Source organism: Centroberyx gerrardi, chromosome 13, assembly GCF_048128805.1.
Source record: "Centroberyx gerrardi isolate f3 chromosome 13, fCenGer3.hap1.cur.20231027, whole genome shotgun sequence".
NCBI lineage: Eukaryota > Metazoa > Chordata > Actinopteri > Beryciformes > Berycidae > Centroberyx > Centroberyx gerrardi.
In genome coordinates, this window is record NC_136009.1 from 24,462,392 (window position 1) to 24,485,739 (window position 23,348).

Consider the following 23,348-nt stretch of genomic DNA (forward strand, 5'->3'; position numbering starts at 1 on the left):
GTGGAACCAATTACCTTGATGCCAGCAGAGCGGCATTTACCCACTGCGTCGGGCACAGCGGCGCGCGGCGGATCGATCATGGAGATGAGACCCAGGAAGCAGAGCTGCTCGGTGGGGAAGTTCATGTCTTCACAGTCGAAGGTGAATCCTCGGGGGAACTGGGACGACGACATGTTCACGTGGCAGAAGCCTGGAGCAGAAGAGGGATCAGTGAAGGTCAAGGGCCGTAGGTTTCATTTAGGCGTAGTGGCAGCATAAATGCAACTCCATTTCCCCTCACTTCATCAGCAACATTGAAAGAAATATACAAATTTACATGAGAAAAGTACGCAAGGAGAACTATTGGTCAGTGTGAAACACTTTGCTAAACTGAATCCCTGATCTCATGGGCAAACATTAATCAAAACAAGAAACATGGCAGTCTAATTTGCTATTAAAATGCATTTAAAGGAGATTCAAACAACAAGGAGAGGCGCTCCATTTTTTAAAGGGGAAAGGGTGTTTGTGCATGTGACCAAAGCCAATGACAAAATGTGCTTCAGTAAATTCAACCCAACTAAAAATGCAGAGCAAGTAAAAATACAGGATATGCATTTGAGGCAAAAATTAAAGGGTTGTGGGGGGGGGGCATCTGAGGAGTATAGGCTATCGCTGTTGTTACGAAAAACAAATGTAACTCTAATTTTACCAAATTTCTTGTTTTACACATTTACCCGCATATTAGGCAGAGTAATTTTCATAACCCTAAGTCCCATGAAACCCATTCAAAACAGGACAATAACATTTCAAAAATGCTTGGTTGTCCACTTGAAAATAAGGATCTACTTTTTAGTATCATCCAATGAACAATAAGGAGTCTAAATATGTGGAGTCTATATATGTGGTTGTTGCTTTTTACAGCAAACATGTTAAAGACATGTGAATATGAAAGCGGTCTGAAGCCTTTCGAAGAAGCCTTTGGAAAATACAAGGTTGTCTTCTGGCAGCAGTGGTAATTTACCTTACAGTATGCATGCAAATTAATTTGTATTTTAAATGTAGATTTAGAGGAGGCTGATCTGAAATACAAATTGAATCAGCCTCTTTAATTAATTGATGATCCACAGCCATTTAAATATGTATCTGTTGAAATTCCTGTGGAGAAAATACAAAATAAAATGCTTCCCATGAGTAACCCACATCTGTCTAAATGTGAAGAAACCTTTTTGTAATACTCCAATCCCTGCAGAGTATGAGTGAGGGTTTTTTTTTTTTTTTTCATGGACTGAAATGGCTATTTGAAGGCTTTCCATATCCATATAAAAATGTGACACCTAACAAAATGATGATAGCACATAATTACAACCCATGGCACTTTTTAAAAGACACCAGATAACGTAGTTCCTTGATTGACAAAATGCTGACATTTTCACAGATTGGATGCTCTATATATTTCAGAGATAATGAAAGCTGAACTTCAGGTAATGATTGTTTTGTTGTTAGTATTTTAGAAAGGCATCTGTCATTTCATGCACAAATCATATTCATTTAGAGAGTTTAGATGTAGAGTTTGGAAATTCTGACCTGAGATACCCCCATTTAACTCCAATTACCAGTTGATAATCCTTACACATTGAACTTTAAATTCATACCATAGAGAACCCATACCTATCCAAATGTTGGGGATCTTTTTTGTCATAATAAATTCCATGATTTCCTCTGAAATTTTATGTGACAGTGGTGCTTGGCAGATATTTTCAGTTTTGGCTCCATGTCGGTCTGTTTTGGTCCCAGTTGTGGTTGTAGTGCAGGTTGCAATGCCAAAAAAGTTGTTCTTTGGATACTTTTTCATAATAACAGCATTCATTTTGCACTATTAGAGGGACATTTGGCAAAACTACCCCGTTTACTGAGGAAATAATAAAAAGCAAACACGGTAACCGGTCGCTGATGTGACAGTGTGATGATAGCTGGTGTCACCAGACGTACCCAGCACTCTCTCTCCCAGTCCTCCCAGCTCCATGTAGGCGTTCTGGAAAGCATCTTTCCAGTTGTCATCCAGAGGAAGCTCCTGGCCATGGATCATAATGGTACTGCACCTGGAAAACAGTCATTTAGATATACCTATTAATACTGCTACTACTACTAGTACTACTATGGCGACTAATACTACTAATAACAATATATGTATTATTTGTATACATATATATACAGTATATATACTGTATATCTATATGTATAGCACTTTTCCAAAAGTGCTGGAAAATGAACAAAACAAACATGTTAAGAAACAATCAGCTGACACAGTGGGAAAAAAAAAGGTGGGTAAACTATGACCAGTTGGTGATCATCACAAGGCAAACCACTAATAGAAACAAAAATAAACCATGCTTCCAGAAAAACACTATTTGTGCTTTTGTCTTTAAAAGACCCTATATCTTCATAAAACTTGAATCAGTTTGATACCACCACAAAACCTGAATGGATAGAACGGTCATTCCCATTCAAATTAACGTGCCAGGATGGTCGGAGCGGCGGCCATTTTTATGTGAACCGTTGGGCCAGCTTGTGTTTAAACTGACTTACGGCAAGTTGCTGAGGCCAGAGGGGAGCTAACATGCTAATGTTGACTACAAGAGCTAGCGAGAGAAGCACCGTCTTCAATAAAGCTACGTTAGCCTTGTTGCTAACGTTAGCTTTCAGTTGAGTTTTGACAGTTTGCTAACAGACTCATCTGCACAGTTATACTGTTACCATGGCAAACAGTGAAAGAACTGCTCCATCCATTCAAGTTCTGTGCCACTTACCATGATGTATACTTTATGTCAGAAGATTTATGTCAGGCTAAAATGGTGGGTAAACTTTATTCCACAAAATAAAAAGGTGGGCAATGACAATTTAGATTGGTTTATCTCCATTACATCCCTGGAACAAAATTGTTCAAGAAAATGTAATGGCAATAGGCTACTATCACAGCAATACAAATATACATTAAAAAAAAATAATAGCACCTTAGGCTTTATAGTAATATTGTTCTTCAAATTCTTATTGAAGTATTGTTAATATGTGTAAAGGAATAGATGACCCAAAGAAGAGTGAATATTTTACACTGCCTTAGTTGTGAGAGATGTGATTGATCCGTTATTGATGAACCTACCTGTCCAAAATTCTCTCAGGAGCTCCCTTCATGACCAGAATATGACCAGAGGGATTGTCCTCCAGCTCATGGATAGACAGCTTAGAAGAAAAAGGAGGAGGATGAGAATATTGTTAAGGACATAATATGAAGGGCTTCAATCCAAAACATATATATAGTCATTTTGGAAAAAGATGATACTTGTAGTTCATTGCTGATTGTTTTTAAAAACACAGATTACAGTATCTGAAATGTTTCTATTTTGTAAGTAAAGAGCTCAAGATAGCCTGTGACTTCTATCATAGTCGGTAATGAATTTTACTTTCATGCCGGCAATCATTTTACAGGAGTGGGTGTCGTATTTTTCCAAGTGGTTTGGAATGGAACTCATATTGAAGTCAACGTGACTGAGTGAGTACACATGGAAAGTCATATGTATTCTCCGTGTTGAGGGCTATGACAGAAACATTCACACTCTTCTGTGCATTTGGTAGAGATTCCTATGGTGTGCAGTTGCAGTGTGCAATTCATCCCCCCCCCCCCCTCATCCTCCCCTCCCCTCCCCTAGGTAATTTGTATCTGAGTCACAGCATATCTAATCTCAGAAAACCAGAGCGAAATTGCTTTTTTCCCAACACAGACATTCCTATTTTAAGTCTGGGAATAGGTACACAAACTGCATGCAAGAAATCTTTGTTTGCTTTAACATTACTGTTGTGTTATTTATATGCTGGTTCAAATCCCACGACTGGCATGGCTGGGAAAGACCGGGTGTGGAAAGTGAATGAGAAACGCTCTCCTTTTACCTTAATAATACTGCTGAGGTGCCCTTGAGCAAGGCATTTAAGCCCTTACAGTGCGAGTGATGCTGCTCAGTGGCTAACAGCAGTGTACTGGGCAGCTTCCAGGTGTGACTGTGTGTAACTGTATGAATGTGAAGCAGGGCGTTGCTGTAAAACACCATGCATACTAAGGCGGCCTTCCCTGGATAAATGATGTAACTCCGGCTCTACTTCACTATAAACACCAAGGTGTTACGAAAGATAGATAAAAATAATGTTGAAATAGGTTTTAATTAATAAATAAATTTTTATTCTTCTGTCAAGTGTGCAAGAAGTTCTTTTTAACCTTCCTTGGATTAGCCTGATATTCAGACTGAATGGCCATTTCGTACCACTCCATTATTCAGCCTGAGATTGCCTCCTTGTTAGCCGTTTTCTGTGTATGTGTGTGTGTGTGTGTGTGTGTGTGTGGGAGGGTTAATTTTCCCTAAACCAATCACTAGTGAGTGATGTATCCGGCAGCTCTTAAGTTAGTGTATTTATACCAACTTTACCAAGAATCTTGGTCTTTGCAAAGACAATATGTTGTTGTTGTTAAGGGGTGATTTTAATAAATCTTTTCTGCTGAAACGCCAATGAAAAAACGCATGAACGGTTGAAACTTTAGTCCTGCCCGCAAAGGTGCTGATTGGCTCGATTGTTTCTCAGAGCGAGAACAAGCCGTTGACTAGAGCAACACCAGACTCTCTGAATCGCTCAACAAAATCTGAAGAGTGGGCGGGACGCGATTCAGGAGTCTGGAACCACGCTATCCCTGAAAAAAAAAAAAAAGTTAAAAAAATCACATACTGAACAGGATGATTAAGTCCTGGAATGTGAAAATTGTGTTTTCCAGGCCTGGAGACTCGTCTTATCACACATGATGCATAGCCAATTTCTGGAATAGTCATAGTATAGTCAAGGAATTTAATTATAAAAAATGAGTAGTGACCCTGGATCCAGTTCTGGTCTGCCGCGAACATGCGTCAGCAGCGATTACGGCACAGTGTTGCGATGCGTGAATATTCCCGGTACTACCTGGTACTTGTTGGTGGAGTTGAAGGGAATCTCTGCCACTTTGGGGTTTCTGGCTCTCATGTTGCGAACGCTCCCACAGCACAGCTCGATGCATTTCAACAGAGCCGACTCCGACGCGTCCCCCGCTGTATCCCTCTGGGGAAGCACACACAGGCACGCATTAGCACAGCCACTCACATATGCATATTAAGTAATGAGTGTTGTCTGTCTCGCTGTCTGTGTTTATACGACGGCAACGGAAAGAAGCTTCAGACTTTTATTTTGTTATTAGTACCTGAGTACCTGAGAGGGAATTCTTTACCATCATTACAGGCACAACAGTCATGCAGGTAGTGAAGTGCCATCTGCATCTCCAGCGCTCGCATTCTGACTACAACATTTTCTTCAAAGTAGCATAAGGGCACAGAAATAAGAGTACATACGAGAGGAAAACAGGAGGAAACAAATAACTAGCTCCCTGGTTACCACAAGAGTTGCCATAGCAACCAATAACTGACAACTAGTGATGCTTAATGGGAAATGGAATTGCAGATAATTGGAACGTGTCTTTGTTTAGTCGGGTTGCTTCGCTTGAACGACCCGATGTATAAAATTGTAACATGTAAGGTTTCAACATGAACATTTTAACATTTAAAAATATATCTAAATACGTGTACAGTACTTGCATAATGTAGACACACACACAACCAGACACACAACTCGCACGTGCTCACACATACACACACACACACACACACACACACAGAGAGGGTAATATTTGTTTCTGTGGTATTGCCGTTTCATCGGTTCTGATTCTGTGACATAAAGTCACCTGTGTGGTGCTTGAATCGGTTTACGAGGGATTTCTGCTTTGATAACCCATGAAATCCCCACAAAAATGAAAATTCCACAATGATCACTACAAATCATTCGCTCTTGGAGCCAATTCATTAAAATCCGCCCTGATTGCCGCACTGATTGACCTGACGCCCAATATACCACGGGGGCCGCACCCGAGACACGAGATTTCTCTTTGTCCCTATTTATTCATTCATGAACAGCCGCAAAACAAGGACACACGCGCCGCAAGATTTGTCCTTGTTTGTGCCTTTTCATGAATGAATAAATAGATCAAGGAAATTCCATGTCTCTGTTTTTTTCCGGGTGCGGGCGGGGACTTGTTCTCGTAATGGTAGCGGAGCCCCGGCCTTGACTGCCGTGTTTGAGCGCCATCGAGGGAGAAGACTGTTACTTAATGCGGGGAGGAAGCCTGTTCGCCTCCAGGGGCGGGCGGCGGCGGCGGCGGCGGCGGGGTCGGCTCCCACCGGAGGCACCGAGCCGTAATCCCTGTCACTGAGAGCCATACGGAGAATTTGTTCAGGCCAATGTAGCACGGCTTGGAGAATGGTGGTTGGTAGAACCCTGGAAGAGTATTGACTTACCCACCCAGCGGTGTGTGTGCTTGTGTATCAGTGTGTGGGAGTTATTTCCAAGGGTGCATTGGATTATCCTCTGCGTGTGTGTGTGTGAGTGTGAGTGTGCGTGCGTGTAAAAGTGTGAGGTTTTTTCGATGCGCGTGTGAGAGACTGTCTGTGTGTTTGCCGCTGCGCTTTTGTGAGCCGCCTGTGTGTGAAGTTGACCTGGGTCAAATAGTATTGACAAATAATTTTTGTGGGCTGTTTTATCCCACCTGGGTGCCGAGCGGGTGGAGTGGGCCACATAAAAGAATACAGTGGGCACAGTGAGAAATTTTAAGAATCACAGGAAAGAATCGAAAATTCAGTTTCAACTACTTTTCTGTGACTGACAGCTTACCTGATGCTATACCTGCACTCGTGTGGTTAACCCCACCCTACTGGCACGCCGTGTAGACAAAATCAAATGCTATGAATAATTTGCATTATTTGACCCAAGTTTAAAGCAATATTCCACTTAGTTTTAACATGGGGGTTATTTGGCACTTGACTGCTATGAAAACCAGAATATCAACTACTCACCAAGATCAGATGGACAAGTTTGTAGCGTTCAGATTTTTACTTCCCGTTCATTTGAATGAGGCCATGAAAATAGACTGAAAACTGACATTTAACACGTTTGTGAACAGATTCATCAACAGATCCTGCTTTTACTACAACAAAGCATCCTGGATCCTTCATCATTTTGCATTTCTATTCTTGGTTAATACTAAAATTAGTATTTAAAAATAAAAGTAGATCCGGTCTCCCAAACAGGAACTATCTCTCCTAAATGGTATCCCTCCGCTATGTTTTCTTCTATCAATAAAAATGCTATTTGGCGAAATTGACCCCCAATCAATTGACAGTAGTGGGATCTGTTGTTGAATATGTTCAAGAATGTATTAAATGTCAGTTTTCAGTCTATTTTCATGGCCTCATTCAAATGAACGGGAAGTAAAAATCCGAACGCTACAAACTCGTCCAGCTGCATCCGATCTGGGTGAGTAGTTGATATTCTGGTCTTCATGGCGGTCAAGTGCCCCATGTTAAAACTAAGTGGAATAATCCTTTAAATAGGTTTGTCCATAATGTCATTAGATGAAGCAGAAATTGTTAAACTCCAGCAAGGTTTTGGATAGCCACGGTTGTAGTGAGTGTGTGTGTGGCGGAGGTTCGTACCGTCAGGATGGGAAGATGCTCCTGGCCGGCTTTGAAATCAGCTCTGTTGCAGAGGCCGGCCACGCGAGACAGAGCAGCCCAAGTAGCAGAGCTCTTGTCAAAAGCAGAACCTGAGAGAATAGTAGAGGGAACTGTGTTAGACTTTTTTTTTTTTTTTTTTAAAGTGGGGCTCATGCAGTATTTATGCCACCGACTTTACTCTCGGTTCACAGGGTAGCTCTGGATATAGTAGCTAAATAACAGAATTGGGGTCAGTTAAGTTGAGTGATCCCTTTTTCCTTGACACAAGTGATATTTCGAATTCCCCCGCCTGGAAAATGCCATTCATTTTTAACCAGAATGTCTTGGAAAATAAAAGCGGTTTCGAAAAAAATTCCCGTATCAAAATTTCATCCCTCCCACCCAATCGAACCAAAAATGACCTCCACTCTGCTGCCGGTGCCTGCATTCATTTTTCATTTACATTTTATTTATTTAGCCAGGAGTCTCCACAGTGGTCACTGTCACTGTTATTGCTAAAATGGAAACAGAAATGAATGCGGTAGAGTCATGCAACATACACAAGGGCAAAAAGTGGCTGGACTTGTTCAACTTGACAAACACAGTGAGGTGCAAAAGGCTCGGAAAACTGCAAAACCTGCAAAAAAAATAGCCGGCGCTCTTGAAAAATGAATACACTGTGTTTTTATTCAGCAGTGGCTCTGTTTCAGCTGTGTGGCCTTTGTCAGCACTGCTGGCTAGCCTTCCAGTGTAAACATATAATGTATGATTGTACAAACGTTTGACTCTACACTCATTGGCATGCATACAACACAACACTTTTTTTTTTTTTTTTTGCTTTAAATCTTTTGGTTAGCGCTAAAAGCTTCTTTGAAATTTGGCTCGACTCGCTGGCTGTTTGGTGGGATACAGGAATCCAATTGGTTCCACAGCAGCAGTCTTGCCGAGCGCTCGGGAAAAGACATGTTTGTAGCTGAGGGTTGTGCCGCCCACCGCATACCGCTGCTCAATTAATCCAAGCGGCAGTGCATACAGCAATGTGGGCTGGCTGCGTGAACATTGGACAGATGATGTCGGCAGGTGGTCACACACTCTCTCCCTCCCCCTCTCTCTATCTATCTCCTGCATTCCCCCTCTCGCTCTCCTTTTCCCTTTCCCAACACACTCTCTCTCTCTCTCTCCATATCCATCTCCCTCTCCCCCCTCTTATCTCTCACAGTTGCTCCATCTTTCTTCCTTCCTCCCTCCCTCTCTCTCTCTCTCTCGCTCGCTCGCTCACCAGACTGGTCCTCGGTGGTGTCGGCCTCGTGGATCTGGTTGTCGAACCACATGTGGGCCACGGTCATGCGGTTCTGGGTCAGGGTGCCCGTCTTGTCGGAGCAGATGGTGGAGGTGGAGCCAAGAGTCTCCACGGCCTCCAGGTTCTTCACCAGGCAGTTCTTCTTGGCCATCCGCTTGGCAGTGAGAGTCAGACACACCTGGGAGGATGGCAGGCGGCGAGGGGAGGGAGAAAGAGGGGGGGAGGGGAGGGGAGGAGAGGGGAAGAAGGAGGGCAGGTGGGGGGAAGGGGGGAGTTTCGGAGGGGAAGGCAGACAAGGAGAGGCGAGGCGAGGATGGATGATTGTTAGTCGAAAAGGAGAGGGAGAACATCGGGTGAGCATGTGTACGCATCGGTGCATTGAAGTGTGCCTGTGTGTCCATGTGAATTCATGCATAGTACAGGTGCTGTACAAGCGTTTGCGTGTGTGTGTGTTTGTGTGTGTGTGTGTGTGTGTGTGTGTGTGTGTATTTGGTTGGTTGGTTAACAGCAGATGCAAAGGGATGCAAAAATGCAGTGAATAGACACATTCCATATGTTATAAGAGACACATCAACACACATTAATGCAAGCTGGCCAGATGAGTCCCACTGCAGCAAATGCCGCACACACACACACACACACACACACACATTTCCACACACCACTCACGGCACATTTAAACCACAAGCAACTCAAAAAACCAGTCACTGGAATTTAATTCATTTTCTATGATCAGTGAAATGTCGACTGATGACATTTGAAACGCCAGCTGGCTTCAGCCTCAGTTGACACCTTGTTTGTTGTTGCAGGAGAATTAGCTGCACTTCAGCTTTTCAGCAACGGCACCAATCAGCAGCCAGCTTTGCGATGTCCTGCTTAACGCCGCAACATCATTGGTGCTGCAGCTGACAACCACCCATCAAACTGAAACCTACACACAAATCAAACCACACCCAAAGACCCCACAAACTCCACCCACGCACACACCACTCAATCCCTCCAGACGCCCCCCAAGCCCAACACAAAGTCCACCCATGCACAAATCAAACCCCACCCACATACCACTCAAACCCCGCCCACCCACCAGTAAAACCCCACCCATGCATCAATCAACCCCTAACCCACCCTCACACCACTCAAACCCCACCCACATATCACCCACTCCCTTCCCTCTATATATATGATGTATGAACTGTATATGACATATGGTATGTACTGTGATGTAGTAAATTATGTATATGAAGTATGCATATGATGTAGTATAGGATGTATATGATGTATGATGTGTATATACAGTATATGAAACTATAATGTCGTATGGTATATGATGGTATGTAAAGCCCTTTGAGACTTGCTTGTGATAAAGGGCTATATAAAAAAACAAGACTATAGACTAGACTTCCCACTCACCAATGATCCACCCACACACACACACACACACACACACACACACACTAACACACACACACCACTCACAGTGACAGTAGCCAGCAGCCCCTCGGGCACGTTGGCCACGATGATGCCGATGAGGAAGATGACGGCCTCCAGCCAGCTGTAGCCCAGGATGAGCGACAGGACGAAGAAGCTGACGCCCAGGAAGACGGCCACGCCCGTGATGATGTGGATGAAGTGTTCGATCTCCATGTTGATGGGCGTCTGGCCCACCTCCAGCCCGGAGGCCAGGGTGGCGATGCGGCCCATCACCGTCCGGTCACCCGTGGCTATCACAACGCCGTGGGCCGTACCTGAGGGGGAGGGGGAGGAGGAGGAGGAGGGGGAGGGGTGACTCATTGTTAGTCTCTCTGGATAAAAGCGTCAGCTAAATATACAAAATGCAAATGAAGGGTGTCCAAACACATCATTTTACCCTCAAAATCATAGCTATTTTGCTGGCAAAGGTCTTGAGATGACTCATGACTTTAACAGCAGCCCGCTATGTGCATTACTTTCAGACCAGCAATCATTTTGTACGAGTAGGTGTCAATTTTTTCAAACGGCGGATGTCTTGCTTTGGAATGAAACTCTTCAAATGTAATGAGACTACGGATCGGAAAGGTTGGAGGGTTCGACTCCAGCTGGCTGACCCTCCGCCCTGAACCCTGTGGTGAAATGCCTGCATGTCTGTGCGTCTCACAGAGATAAACTAATTTGTATTTAGCGCGTGTAAGATAGCGGTTGAATGCACTAAATTCTGAAAATACAAAGACGGGTTGACAGGGAAGTGATTGCGAGATGAAGAGCGGTGACGGACGGAGGTACTGCTGAATTACAGGTGTTGACCAGTGACAGATGGGTGGATGGATTCATGTAGGGAGTGAAAAGGGGATGGATGGAGCCAGTGAGGTAGGTACAGTATCAGAATCACTTTAAATAGAACAAATGTACAGGAATTTGCCTGACTTGGTGACGTTGGTGTGGAGTCATATTGAGAAATGAGAGTTTCACAGCACATATGAACACACAAGGACAACAGGACATTACATATGGTGCAAGACAGTAGACTGAACATGGCACTCTGCATATGAGTGAGGTTCGCTCCAGAATGAGATATCCACCATTTGAAAAAAAGTGATATATACTCACAAATTATGGTATTATGTTTTTTGAAAAGATAGTAGGTAACTTAATCCTTGGTTGACAAAGCAACTTTTACAGGCTGGATCTTCCATATTTTAAAAACACCAACTAACTTCAGGTAATATTTTTCGAATATGAATGTATCGTGCTTTGAAAATGAATTATTTCACATGTAAAAAGGTAGAATTTAGAAGAGAAGAAAGAATGAATTTAGTATGAATGAAGTATGAATTCAGATTTACATTTTTTTAGGTGTAGATGATGAATTTGTAGGGTCTGACCTAAAATTCCCGCTGAAAAACCAACTGATTGATCCTTACCAATTTAAATACCAATGTAAATACCTATATGATACAATTCAATAAATGTGCATTAAAGGATAGAGGGATCTCTGGATGGATTGGAGAATCTGACGGACTAAAACACATACAGTATGGCTCCGACGACAGGTAGAGCAGACAGGCAAAACCGTGCTGATCGCCAGATGGCCGAAAAAGACATTTAGACATATGTGGCCCACTGACCCTCCACACAGTTGGTGGAAAAGAAGCAGATGTTGCGGGTCTCCAGAGGATTGTCGTGGGTGAACTCCGGCGAGCGCGTCTGAGGCTCCGATTCCCCCGTCAGAGAGGAGTTGTCCACCTTCACAGAGAGAGAGAGAGGAAGAGAGAACGCTGTTATCCAACGGGACTGAGTGACGGAGACAAGAGAGGAGAATGAGGTGAGACTGTCAGGGTGGAGAAGAAAGAATCACAAACACTTTATTTGCCAAGTACAATAAAAGCGTGGGAACACGGGGCGTCCTGGCGGCTCAGTGGTCTAAGGCAGTGATTCTCAACCTTTTTCATATCAAGCACCTCTAATTTAGTCCACATTAGGGCCACAGACCCGCATATTGATGAGATTTTGTCTCTCGGGACCCAAATCTGAGAATATTTGTATTGCTAGATAGGATTTTGTCCAGAATTTCATTACGATCTGTAGAGAGATGACTGAAACTATGACCAAAATAGTCATTCTTCTTCGTTCTCTAATTGTGTTAACTTGTTGTAAATGAAATAATAGTAAAGTTTAATAATTCATCAATTTGCTGGGGACCCCCCTGGTGGTCCCCGGACCCCACGTTGAGAACCACTCGTCTAAGGTGCGTACCATGCAATGACATCCCGAGTTTGAATCCGGCCTGGGAGCTTTGTCACATGCCACCCCCCCACCCCCCTCTCTCTCTCTCTCTCTCTCTCTCCCCCAATGTTTCCTGTCTTTTTTCACTATGCACTAATAAAGGCAAAAATGGCCCAAAAAAAAGTGTGGGAACAGATCTGTTATGTAAAAACCTCATAATTCCAATTATTCCAGTTATTTTCTTGTTTTAACTTCAGTTGAAGGATTCCTTGTTCATTTATGAGTTAAGAAAATGATACCACTCTTGGTCTTATGAAACCCTTTCAAAACACATTGTTTAAACTCAAAAATGACATTTTGGAGATATGAGGTTTTCACCCGACAGCGATGACAAGTACCAATTGGTACAGTGGAGAAAGGACCTCACACTCAGATCATGAGCAAAAGTTTAAAAAGTGATTTCATGTTTTTTCATTGTTTAAAGTACTTTATTTCGATCTATTAGCCTAGTAGTAAAGGCTGAAAGAAAGAGAGAGAGAAAGAAAGAGAGAAAGAAAGAAAGAAAGAAAGAAGAAAAGTAACACAGCGAGAGCAAAGTCAGCTGAGCTAATACATGTGAGACCTCCAGGCCCCCGGGGCTGAACCCGGCACCCCCCCCTACCTTGCATCCGCTGGAAGAGATCACTCGAAGGTCAGCTGGGATACGGTCTCCCCCTTTGATCTCCACCAGATCCCCCTGCACCACAAGCTCAGCATTGATCTGCATCTTCTCCCCCTCCCGGATCACCATCGCTTGCTGGCACAGAGAAAGAGAAAGACAGAGAGAGGGAGAGAGAGAGAGAGAGAGAGAGAGAGAGAGGAGTGTGAGCGAGAGTGAGAGAGAGAGTTTGGGAACACAGAGAGGATTTAGTCAGAGGGAGAGAGTGGAGAGTGAGAAAAAAAAGAGGAGCCAGAGGGGGTGAAAGTATGTGAAAGGGAGAGAGAGATAGAGAGAGAGAGAGGGAAAAGGGAAGGAGAAGGAGAAAAGACAGGTAGGGAGAGAGAGCGAGAGGCACAAGGAGAGAGGGAAAAGAGCCTAAATAGATTAAAGAATTAGGCAATCGAAGAGCTAGAGGCGGAAAACGCGAGGGGAGTTTTTATGCAAACACACTCACAATCCGAAGTTAGCTCAAACATTTATTCTTCTCCCTTTGTGCAAGCTTATTAGGTTTCCACTCAAGTGAGTGTGTAAGCCCTGCTACTTGAGGGACAGCTTATTGATTCAGAAAGCTCTGAGACTACACCGAAGACTAAATACACCAACCTACCTGTGGCACCATGTTTTTGAAGGAGTCCATGATTCGGGAACTCTTGGCCTCTTGGTAGTAGGAGAAGCAGCCGGTGATGATCACCACCGCCGCGAGCACCACGCCCAGATACAACTGTCAAGACATGTGGGGAGTCGGCGTCATTATCTGCTTAGTTTGGTTCATGTAAGCAACGTTTGAGCGCAGCGAAGGGATTAACAAACCTCAAGCCGGTTCTAAAGAGTAAAGCCTTCGCGGAGTGCAAGAGAAAAGTTCGCAGTAAAAAAAAACCCTTGGCAGGTGACGCGCTCTCAGTCTTTGTAGCCAATTTAAAAGGAAAATCTATCCTAGCACCGAATAGCACTCGTATGCTATTCCTGTCATCTTGGAGAGTTCATTCAATATTAGTCCAAGTGAACAGCTGTCTCCCGAACCCAGAAACCAAGAACTGAGACTCTAATCTGTGAGGCCATCAAGAGACACTTTCTGAAGCCGCTTCACTGAAAATGAACTGGAGTCTGACTTTGTAGATTCGTAGTGCCGCCGTTGCGTGAAACGTGGAAACATTCATTTTGGCGCTTTTCGTTTTTTTTTCATTTGAGGGGAATGATTTTGATCTATGGGTCCTCTATGCGCTGAGTGCATGCAGGTGTCGCTTGAACAACGGCGTTAGGGGTTCAGTTCCCACTGAGGCCGCCCATACTATAAATGTATGCTCTCATGAGGCTGCGAGGCACTTCGGATGAAAGCATCCGCCGACTGGCAAATGTCCTGGAAAATCAAATTCTTAATTCCTGAAGAGTTTACTTTTGGGAGGTGCCTTGCTTTGATTTGACAGCAACAACAAAATGTTTGCTCTTTTTTTTTTTTTTTTACACGTGAATGATTTTTTTTCCTGTAGCAGTGCGAAAAACCTCTGAACCAGGAAATTCACCCATATCCTCAGAAAATCACTTGTCAGTGTTCACGATGTCGGGCTCCAATTCAGTGTTCATGGAGCCGCTCCAGGCTTTGTCTCCTCGTGGTTTTGTACATTTAGGTCTTGGCTCTTTTGTCTCTAGCTTCCAGAGAAACACTCCTGTTCCTGTTCACCACCAGTCCAAAATTATAGCAACAACATGACGGGTGACAGCCTTGAATGAGGAATTGAGAATAACTGCCTTATTTCTGGATTGTCAACATGAAGTTTTAAATTGTAGAGCAAATTGTGCAATTTCAAAAAACCTTTCAGGAGCCTGAGGATCGCAGCATTTTCTCAATCCATAGAGGACAATGTAAGCTTTCAGCTGCAGTAAAAATATGAAAATCACCAAAATGAAGTTATAATCTGACAACAGAGATGCATTAAATTCTCTTAGGGTGGATTTTCATCTTAAATAACTGCTTGTATATTATGCAAAGGCTCAAAGTGCCAAGGCTGCAGGCATTCGGGGCTTTGAAGTAGCTCACCAGAGCATCCAACTGTATATACAGTACTGAATATAGAGATTAAATCGTAGGGAGATTAAGGCTATATCACGTGTGAATGTGTGTGTGTGTGTGTGTGTTACTATATATTATGCAATGGAATAATGCTGTCTGGGATGTGGTGACTGGTGAATGATGATTGCGTAATGACTCAGAGCCGTAAACTACAGTATGGACGACTGCTTGGTGCCATTTGCACAGTGGTTGGTCCGACTATAATTATCCACGCTCATGCCAGGACCGATGCCAGTGTCAGCGGTTGCATTTACGTCACGCCCTCTGAGGGGGGAAGGGAGTGTGTGTGTGTGTGTGTGTGTGTGTGCGTGTGTGTTCTTGTATTTCTATACTTATGAGGGCCAATTCACCTAACAATGATAGAAAAATTAGGAAATTAAGAAAAGTGAGAACTCATTTCTTTAAGGGACTACTTTATGGTTCAGACTTGGTTTTGGGGTTAAGATTAGAATTAGGACTAGGTTTAGGTTAAGGTTAGGGAATGAATGTAGTCAATGAAGGTCCTCACAAGTATAGCTATACAGACATGTGTGTGTGCATATGTTTAGTAGGTGTGTCTGTGCAGTATGTGTATGTTTATATATGTATGCATGTGCCTGTGTGCATGTTTTTATTCATATCTGAATGTCTGTGTGTGTATGAGAGAATGTATTTGTGTATAGATGCATGTGTATATGTGTGCTTATGTGTGTTTGTGTGTGTGTATGTGTGTTTGATGGATGTGTACACGTGTGTGTATGCCCATGTGTACACGTTTATGTGTGTGTACTGTCTTCGCATGCCTGCATCTCTACATGTGTGCATGTGAATAGGTTTCTGAATATGTTTATGTATGAGCAGTTTCTCACATTGTCATTGGCCGGCTCGTCCTCGGTGGCCACCTGGATGCTGAAGGCCAGGAAGCAGAGGATGGCGCCGATCCAGAGCAGGATGGAGAAGCCGCCGAATAGCTGACGGCAGAACTTGACCCACTCCGGGGTGGTGGGGGGCGGGGTCAGGGCGTTGGGACCGTCCCGGGCCAGCACCTCCGCAGCCCTGGCGTTGGTCAGGCCCTGGGGAGAGCGGTGTTTAGTGATTACTGCTTTTCTACCCATCCTGGGAATCTGATTACGACACAACGGCCTCATTTTCACCGCGGCTTAAGAAGCAGTTTTACTGCTATGGTTGCAGAATGTCAAGTATTCCTGGCCTATTTAACACCAGGAGTAGTATAATAAACTAGGTGACTCTCCTCATCCAAGGTGCTGTACTGTGAAACTGCTGGATGAACCATTTTTCCTGATCCCAAGCCTATGAACAGTGTCTGTATTCAGTATTTTGGATATACAGCATTCATTAGGATCCAATATCCAGAATGTGCACGGCAAATGCATGCCTAACAAACACAATAGGGACACAGTTGACTATTCTTTGCATTTTTTGCAAGTTTTTAGCAGCTCATCCTGTCTTTCTTTGGGCTTGTTTTTTTTTAGTTGAGCACCTCCAGCCTCTATTTTCCCTAATCCTAACCTTAAAAAGATCAAATCAGTTTCACAACTACTGCAGCGTCACAGTTAACATGCAGCAAATGTGGTTAAAGTTAGCATAGAGACAGTTGTGATTGGTTTGTCTGTGTTTTGTATCCGCAGGTGTATGGGTTTGTAGAAGTTCAGGCGTGAGACTCTGTGTTTGTGTAGGTGTGTGTGTTTGTCTGTCTGTCTGTCTGTCAGTGTGTGTGTGCGTGCGTGATTGAAGGATTAAAGATGAAGCGGGCGCAGGGAGAGCTGGGGTGGATCTAACTTGACCAAAGTAACAGTTGGTGTGGGTTGGGATGCTAGCTTTCCAGTAGGCGCATGCGGAGACTAATCTCTATAGGAGACATTAAAGCAACTCTTTGTTGTGTGTGTGTGTGTGTGTGTGTGTGCGTGTGTGTGTTGTTACCCGTGCGAGGTCCATTCCATAGCGTCTGCTCAGATCATCCAGAGATATTTTGTGGTCATCCTAAAGGGATAAAATGCTCTTGGTTTATTTGTGCTACAGTGGAACAGACATTAATCAGGATCAGAATAACTTTAATCGTCCAGTAAAATTAATTTAAAGGACTTTGTCTTGACATCGGTGCAGAGACACTGACAACGACAGTTTCTCAGTACATATACTGACACAACATGGTACAGGGGCAACATGCAGTGCAGAGGGACAGTGCAGGACTTACATATTAATCCACATTTATGCATTCAGTGTTCTACATTTATGTTCATTCGAGCGGAGGAATACAGTATGGTTGCAGCTGTAGAGGGAAGTATAGTGTGCTGGTCAAGTGTACCATGAGGAAGTTGTACTGATTAGAATGAGATGCATGAAACAAATGGGCCTCCATCTTATTCATAAAAAGCTTCTATTCTATATATCAGACGTGGACCCAGGAGCTAGATGTATACGATTCAATCCTCATCACTAATGTGGCCCCCGGTTCCCAGAGATAGTCAACGAGTGACGTCCCCTTCCTCTGGAACCACAAGGCAGAGAGACCAATTTTTCCACCAACAGTAGCCTCAATAGACCAGAATGCAATGCAGCCACAAGACATGTTGTGTTTTGAGTAAGAGGCGTAGCCGGGGTCATAGATATGCCCCACAGTTCATAGGCTAGCTGGCTATTTTACACACCCATACGCCCATCTTTAATTGAAAGTAATAAGTTCACGCCTGTTCTCTGGGAATTGTCAAAAGTCATTCTGGGAAATGTAGGAAATCACTAACTGAAGTAGAAGTAGACGAAATTACAGTACTTCATCACAAAATAACTCCTGGAATGTACTCAACAACTCAAACTGATGATATCTGAAAGTGTAACAGTATCCGAGCGTGGATTTTTCCTTTAATCAGTCATGGGCCAACATGACAATTAACATAAGCTGGTTTATCTGCGATTAGGTGTGCGACAAAACTTTCCCCTGTTTTCATGGACGTTGCTTTGCTGTATTTTGACGGCACCTCAAAGAGCTACAGCTCAGCACAAGACACAACTCTGCGCTACGCTGCTGGTGGCCCACAAATTATTCAGTATCATGTCGGGTACAAACACGAGCAGCCGGAGGGTAGTAGAGTAGAAAGGACAGGACAGGTTCCCTCAGAAGTCATCTATACCTGAGACTACACTAAGCAGGTCGGATTGCCATTTTGTTTATGGGCCACCATTTTCCTTTATAGCCTTGTTAAATAACCAGGTGTCTTGGGCGTAGCGCTGTTCGGGAGCAGCACCTACGGGATCAATCACGGCGCGATGCAAGTGCGGGTTAGGGCAGTGACAGCCTGTTTTTCTTACCAAGGCCACCTCCTTCTTCAGCTCATCCAAGTCCCTGTCCTTCTTCTTTCTCTTCCCTCCGTTCTCAGCACCGCTCTGGAGGGGAAACAGAAAGATTACCATACATCAGCCCCAGAGCCACATCATTCAAAAAAAACCTCCACAGACAGTAAAGTGCGGAAGTCACATGCCTGCAGCTGCATTGTGCGTAGCCATTTACATTCACAGCCACATATTACAAGAATCAATGTAAACACATTGAACTTTGTGTATGCTGGTTCATTTCAATCTCCTGGTAGTATTGGCAGCCCATTCACTGAATATGGAAGAGGATTTTCTTTTTTTTTTCTCATAGTGTGAGCTCCCCCATTTGGGTGTGTGTGTGGGTGTGTGTGTGTGTGTCTCTGTCATGAACAGTTGGAAGAATGGTGCATCATGGAAATCATCTGCTCCTGTCAGTCTCCACTCAGCAGCACGTGTGCATGTCAGTGAAAGAGGGATACAGAGAGAGAGAGAGAGAGAGAACGAGAGGAGAGTGTCTGAGCGAGTGACACAGTGAAAAAGTAATCAAAAAGAGCCAAAGAGGGAGCAGAGAGCCGGTGGAGTGCCTGAAATGTGTCTGGCATAGCAATTTCCCCCCACTGTGTGTGAGGAAGATTACCAGCCTGTCCTGCCATAAAGCTAAATGGAATAGGCCTGATGGAGAGAATAAAAACAAAATTACGTAATTACCCAAATAAACAGCAGCCGGGAACAAAACTTATTGAGAAGCGGAATCCATCACCCCGACATGTTACTGTCTCAAAAAAGAAAATCACCGTTCCCGCTGCTTAGTTATCACGCCTGCAGACGCAATCAGAAAACTCGCAGTATTTTTCCACGATGCGTGTCCATACCATATGCTCCTACTGTACATACATACTGTGAGAAGACAGGAGACTGAATCATATATTCAACCTTTCAGTGGGAGTCAGACAGAAAGCATGGGGTTCATTGTATTTGAGTGAACCGCAGAAACAAACAATCAGTGTAAGTATAATAAAATGAACAGAACTTACCCCTCGCCCCATGCTTGCCGTCCAGACGTCGGCAGGTTATAATGTGAAGGACAGAGCTTAGGGGCCCAGCCACAGCTGAGTCCACCCCCCTTCGCCCCCCTCCACGTGTGGAAGACACTGGTGGCTTTTTTTGGGCCTTGCACCCCCACATCAGCCGTCCCATTGCCTCCTCTCTCTCTCTCTCTACCTCCTGTCACAGTAACCTGAGACGTACACCCCCCCCCCCCCCCCCCCCCCCCGTCCTCTTCCCTCCCTCCTCTCCTATCCCAGGGCCTCTCTGCACCCCCCCCCCCCCCTCCTCCATACACACACAAACAGACAGAGGGACCTGCACCTGCTCAATATGTCGCTCCCCCCCGCCGACCCACAACACACACACACATTCCTCCAGTCCCTTGGAGAACAACCCCCCACCACAACAACAGTGAAAAACAGCCCATCAATCATCAGTGTCAGCACAACAAATGAAACCCTGTACTGTATATAACATACAGTATATATACTGTATAACAGCAGTGATAATCAGGAAACATTGCAGGCCCAGTTGTCCTCTTGAGTGTGACAGAATTTTTCGGCCCAAACAAGAGATTCCCGATCCCGCCCCCTTTCAGTCTAATGTGAAAATGAATAGAGGAGTAAAATGATTTCCCTTAACTACGTCCAACGCTAATGACTATTTCTGCTTTCAGGGGTTCCTCTATTAATCATTTCTTTATTTGTTGAGGTGGATTCTGAGTTTTGAAGCCGAAATGAAAAAAGTAAAAAATCACCAGCTATACTTAGTTTAGTATTACAGCATTTTGTGGCTTTGTGAAGCAAGAATAAGGCAACATCCGCACCATGGTGGTTAGAATTTATTTTATTTTTTTTATTCAGTATCAAGTTAAAATATGTAGTAACGTCGCCATATTTCTACTTATATTATTTTACCCATTTTAAGAACAGAACAATTGGAAAATGGGATCCAAAAATCCCATTCATTTTCTCCATAGGTGAAAAAAAACAACACTTGAGGACTATAATGACTCTCAAGATTTAGAATGAAAAGGAAGCAGAAGCAGAGTATTTGGCCTTTGGATTCTGAGCAGAGGCCAACTCCATTTTAATTGCATTACACATGAGTAGACCGGCTCTACAAACGCTGTAACCTCAATCCTAATACAAATAAATCGAATTCTAAATTTAATAATGATTTCACTTTACTAGTCATTTGTAAATTGTTATTCAAAGATGAACTATTAACATCCTTCACATATTGGGTTTTTGACTGCCGGTCTAACCCAAAGTGACTTGCAATTAGTGCTAAACAGTAGGTTAATTATTTTAAAGTCCTGCAGATCACCAACATTTCAAGAAACCTACCGTAACTATGCAAGAGTCATCGACACAGCACCCACACAAAATATGGTATGTGAAATGTATTAATATTTACTAAATCTTTAGTATGTAAACATAATACATAGACAACATCAATATTGTTCATGTTTTGATTTAGTGGCCTAAAAGATGAGAGGCATAAAGATGGCAGCCTCCTGGTCTGACCAGCCTTTCTGACCACATCATGCCCATTAACCACCATCTCCCAAAGCGTCGGTTGTTTCATTAGGAGTGTACATAGATTGGAGTTTTAGTTATACAAACATCTAGGAGGAGGCAGAAATAATCTCATTGGTTGAGTTAAACCTCAGTGGGCGGAGCCAAAGAACCATAGATTTTCTGGCGAAATGATGTTAGACTGAAGCCCAGTGACAAAGGCAAGAGGTAAGAGAGAAGGAAGCTAATATTATGAAGCCTGACGCTCTTGATATTAACTGAAAAAAAGCAGTAGCCTATATCCATACTAAGTTATCTAGATTAGCTAGTTAGCCTAGCTGACCTTCCATGTTCAAACTGGCCATACTAACCGATAGCTAGCTAGGTAAGCTAGTTAGCTAGCTGCTGACCTTCCAAGATCTTGAATGCCATGGTCATGAATGAATGGAAAAAAATAAGTCATTGCCATTTATATATTTTATTTATATTTTGACCAGAGTTTCTTCTTTGTCATTCATATTTGCCTGTTAGCTAATTTGCACTCTGAAAAACTGGTTCATTGGCTCCGCCCACTGAAGTTTAACTCAACCAAAGATTGTTTCTGCCTTTAGGAGGCCCGGCATCCAAGACATATTTGTACTGAACTGAAACTCCAGTCTGTGTTTGGCATACTGATGTTCAGAATCAAGACTCTGCTATCTTTAATAAGGATGATGGCAGCTTAAAGGTTAGAGAAGTGGGTTTGTGACCAGAAGGTTGCTGGTTTGACTCCCTGGGGGGGCAGAGAAGGTCTCCTTCCTCATAAACATCCGTTCAGGTGCTGCAGATGAGTGGATCAGAGGCAGCAGGAGAAGACTGTGGTTGTATTATGTGCAATTATCTGAATATGAAGCAGAACATCGTTGAAAAAGAGCATACATGCTCATTGACCCCTCTCTGGATAAAAAAAGACTGAGAAAATTAAGCCTGTCTTCAAATTCTAGCCACTCTGTAAAATGTGAAATGGTTTTAATTGGCTACTGATCATTTATTTTGGGTTCATTATCGTTACATGTTCATAGTTGGGTAATGAGATGAGGTGAGACCATTTCAATCCTCACTTGTATCGAGGGAGCAAAAAGGTTTCATTTAAAGTTTAATTCCAAGACACAATCCATTTAGAATTTAAAAAAATATTACCTGGTGTTCATTACTCAATATTTAAAACTTCCAGATTGCATCCTCTAAAATGTTCCTATTTTGTATGCAAATGTCTTAAGATAGTTAATAACTTCAATAGTATTCCATAATGAGTTTTACTTTCATGAGTATTCAAACTTTTCAAATGGTGGATATCTCATTTTGGAAGGAATTTCTTCTTTTGAAGAGTTCATGAAAGTACATCTTGGCAAAGACCTTCGGCAGACACATCCGTGATGGATTTAGACAATTTCACTGACTTGGGACTGAAAGAAAGGAGACTGTAGACATTTTCATTTGGGTTTACTTTGTCTTCCTTTGACAACAGCTGCGCTTGGGGCTTTAATTTTTATTTACGTTCTCTTTACAACATATTATACAGAATCATCAAAAGATATTAGTGAGCTTGAATTATCACAAGCATTAAAATAAATGTAAAAAAAATGTAAGAAGCTCCAGTCATTTCAAAGAAAGGAATGTTACCGTGCAACTATAACTAATACAGTCCACAATACATACAAACGAAACATTTTTAAAAGACATTTTAATGCTGTTTGTCTTATGTCAGGTGTCTGTGTGGCCTTGCAGAAAAAGAAGAAACATTCTAACAATCCATTTGGCTGGATAGTTAAACAGCGACTAGTGAAATAGATCTCCAGTTATAAAGATGTGGATTATAGCACCTCCGTTCCCGTCACCAGTTTGAAAAGAAACATTCAACACACTACACTAACCACCCTGCATATCAAGCACGCAGATCGCGATCCATCTCTGGCTTGGGGTTGGGGAAGGAGCGCCTTAAAAAGAAAGCTCTGGGGAAGAGAAGGCCCTATCTGTAGTGATACATATGGACTTTGGCTTGGTTTAACACGCCAGATAAGTCTCTTCCTCCAAAGCTTCCTCCCGCAGCAAGCAGCTGCCTCCCTCTTTTCTCCCC

The 23,348-nt window shown here is 43.2% G+C and overlaps 1 protein-coding gene across 1 annotated transcript in view; it reads right to left on the reverse strand.

Annotated features, from left to right (window-relative positions):
• Window positions 1-19,711, reverse strand: part of atp1a2a (ATPase Na+/K+ transporting subunit alpha 2a) — a 35,143-nt gene extending 15,432 nt beyond the window's left edge. Inside the window, exons 1-14 of the mRNA XM_071921583.2 lie at window positions 19,700-19,711; window positions 18,663-18,737; window positions 17,277-17,336; window positions 16,205-16,408; window positions 13,896-14,009; window positions 13,250-13,384; window positions 11,991-12,108; window positions 10,366-10,634; window positions 8,869-9,067; window positions 7,590-7,699; window positions 4,975-5,109; window positions 3,137-3,216; window positions 1,969-2,078; window positions 15-190 (exon numbers count right to left, since the gene is read on the reverse strand). Coding sequence (XP_071777684.2) covers window positions 15-190; window positions 1,969-2,078; window positions 3,137-3,216; window positions 4,975-5,109; window positions 7,590-7,699; window positions 8,869-9,067; window positions 10,366-10,634; window positions 11,991-12,108; window positions 13,250-13,384; window positions 13,896-14,009; window positions 16,205-16,408; window positions 17,277-17,336; window positions 18,663-18,737; window positions 19,700-19,711 — 1,797 coding nt within the window. The remainder of the gene's footprint in view (window positions 1-14; window positions 191-1,968; window positions 2,079-3,136; window positions 3,217-4,974; window positions 5,110-7,589; window positions 7,700-8,868; window positions 9,068-10,365; window positions 10,635-11,990; window positions 12,109-13,249; window positions 13,385-13,895; window positions 14,010-16,204; window positions 16,409-17,276; window positions 17,337-18,662; window positions 18,738-19,699) is intronic.
• Window positions 19,712-23,348: the final 3,637 nt, after the last annotated feature.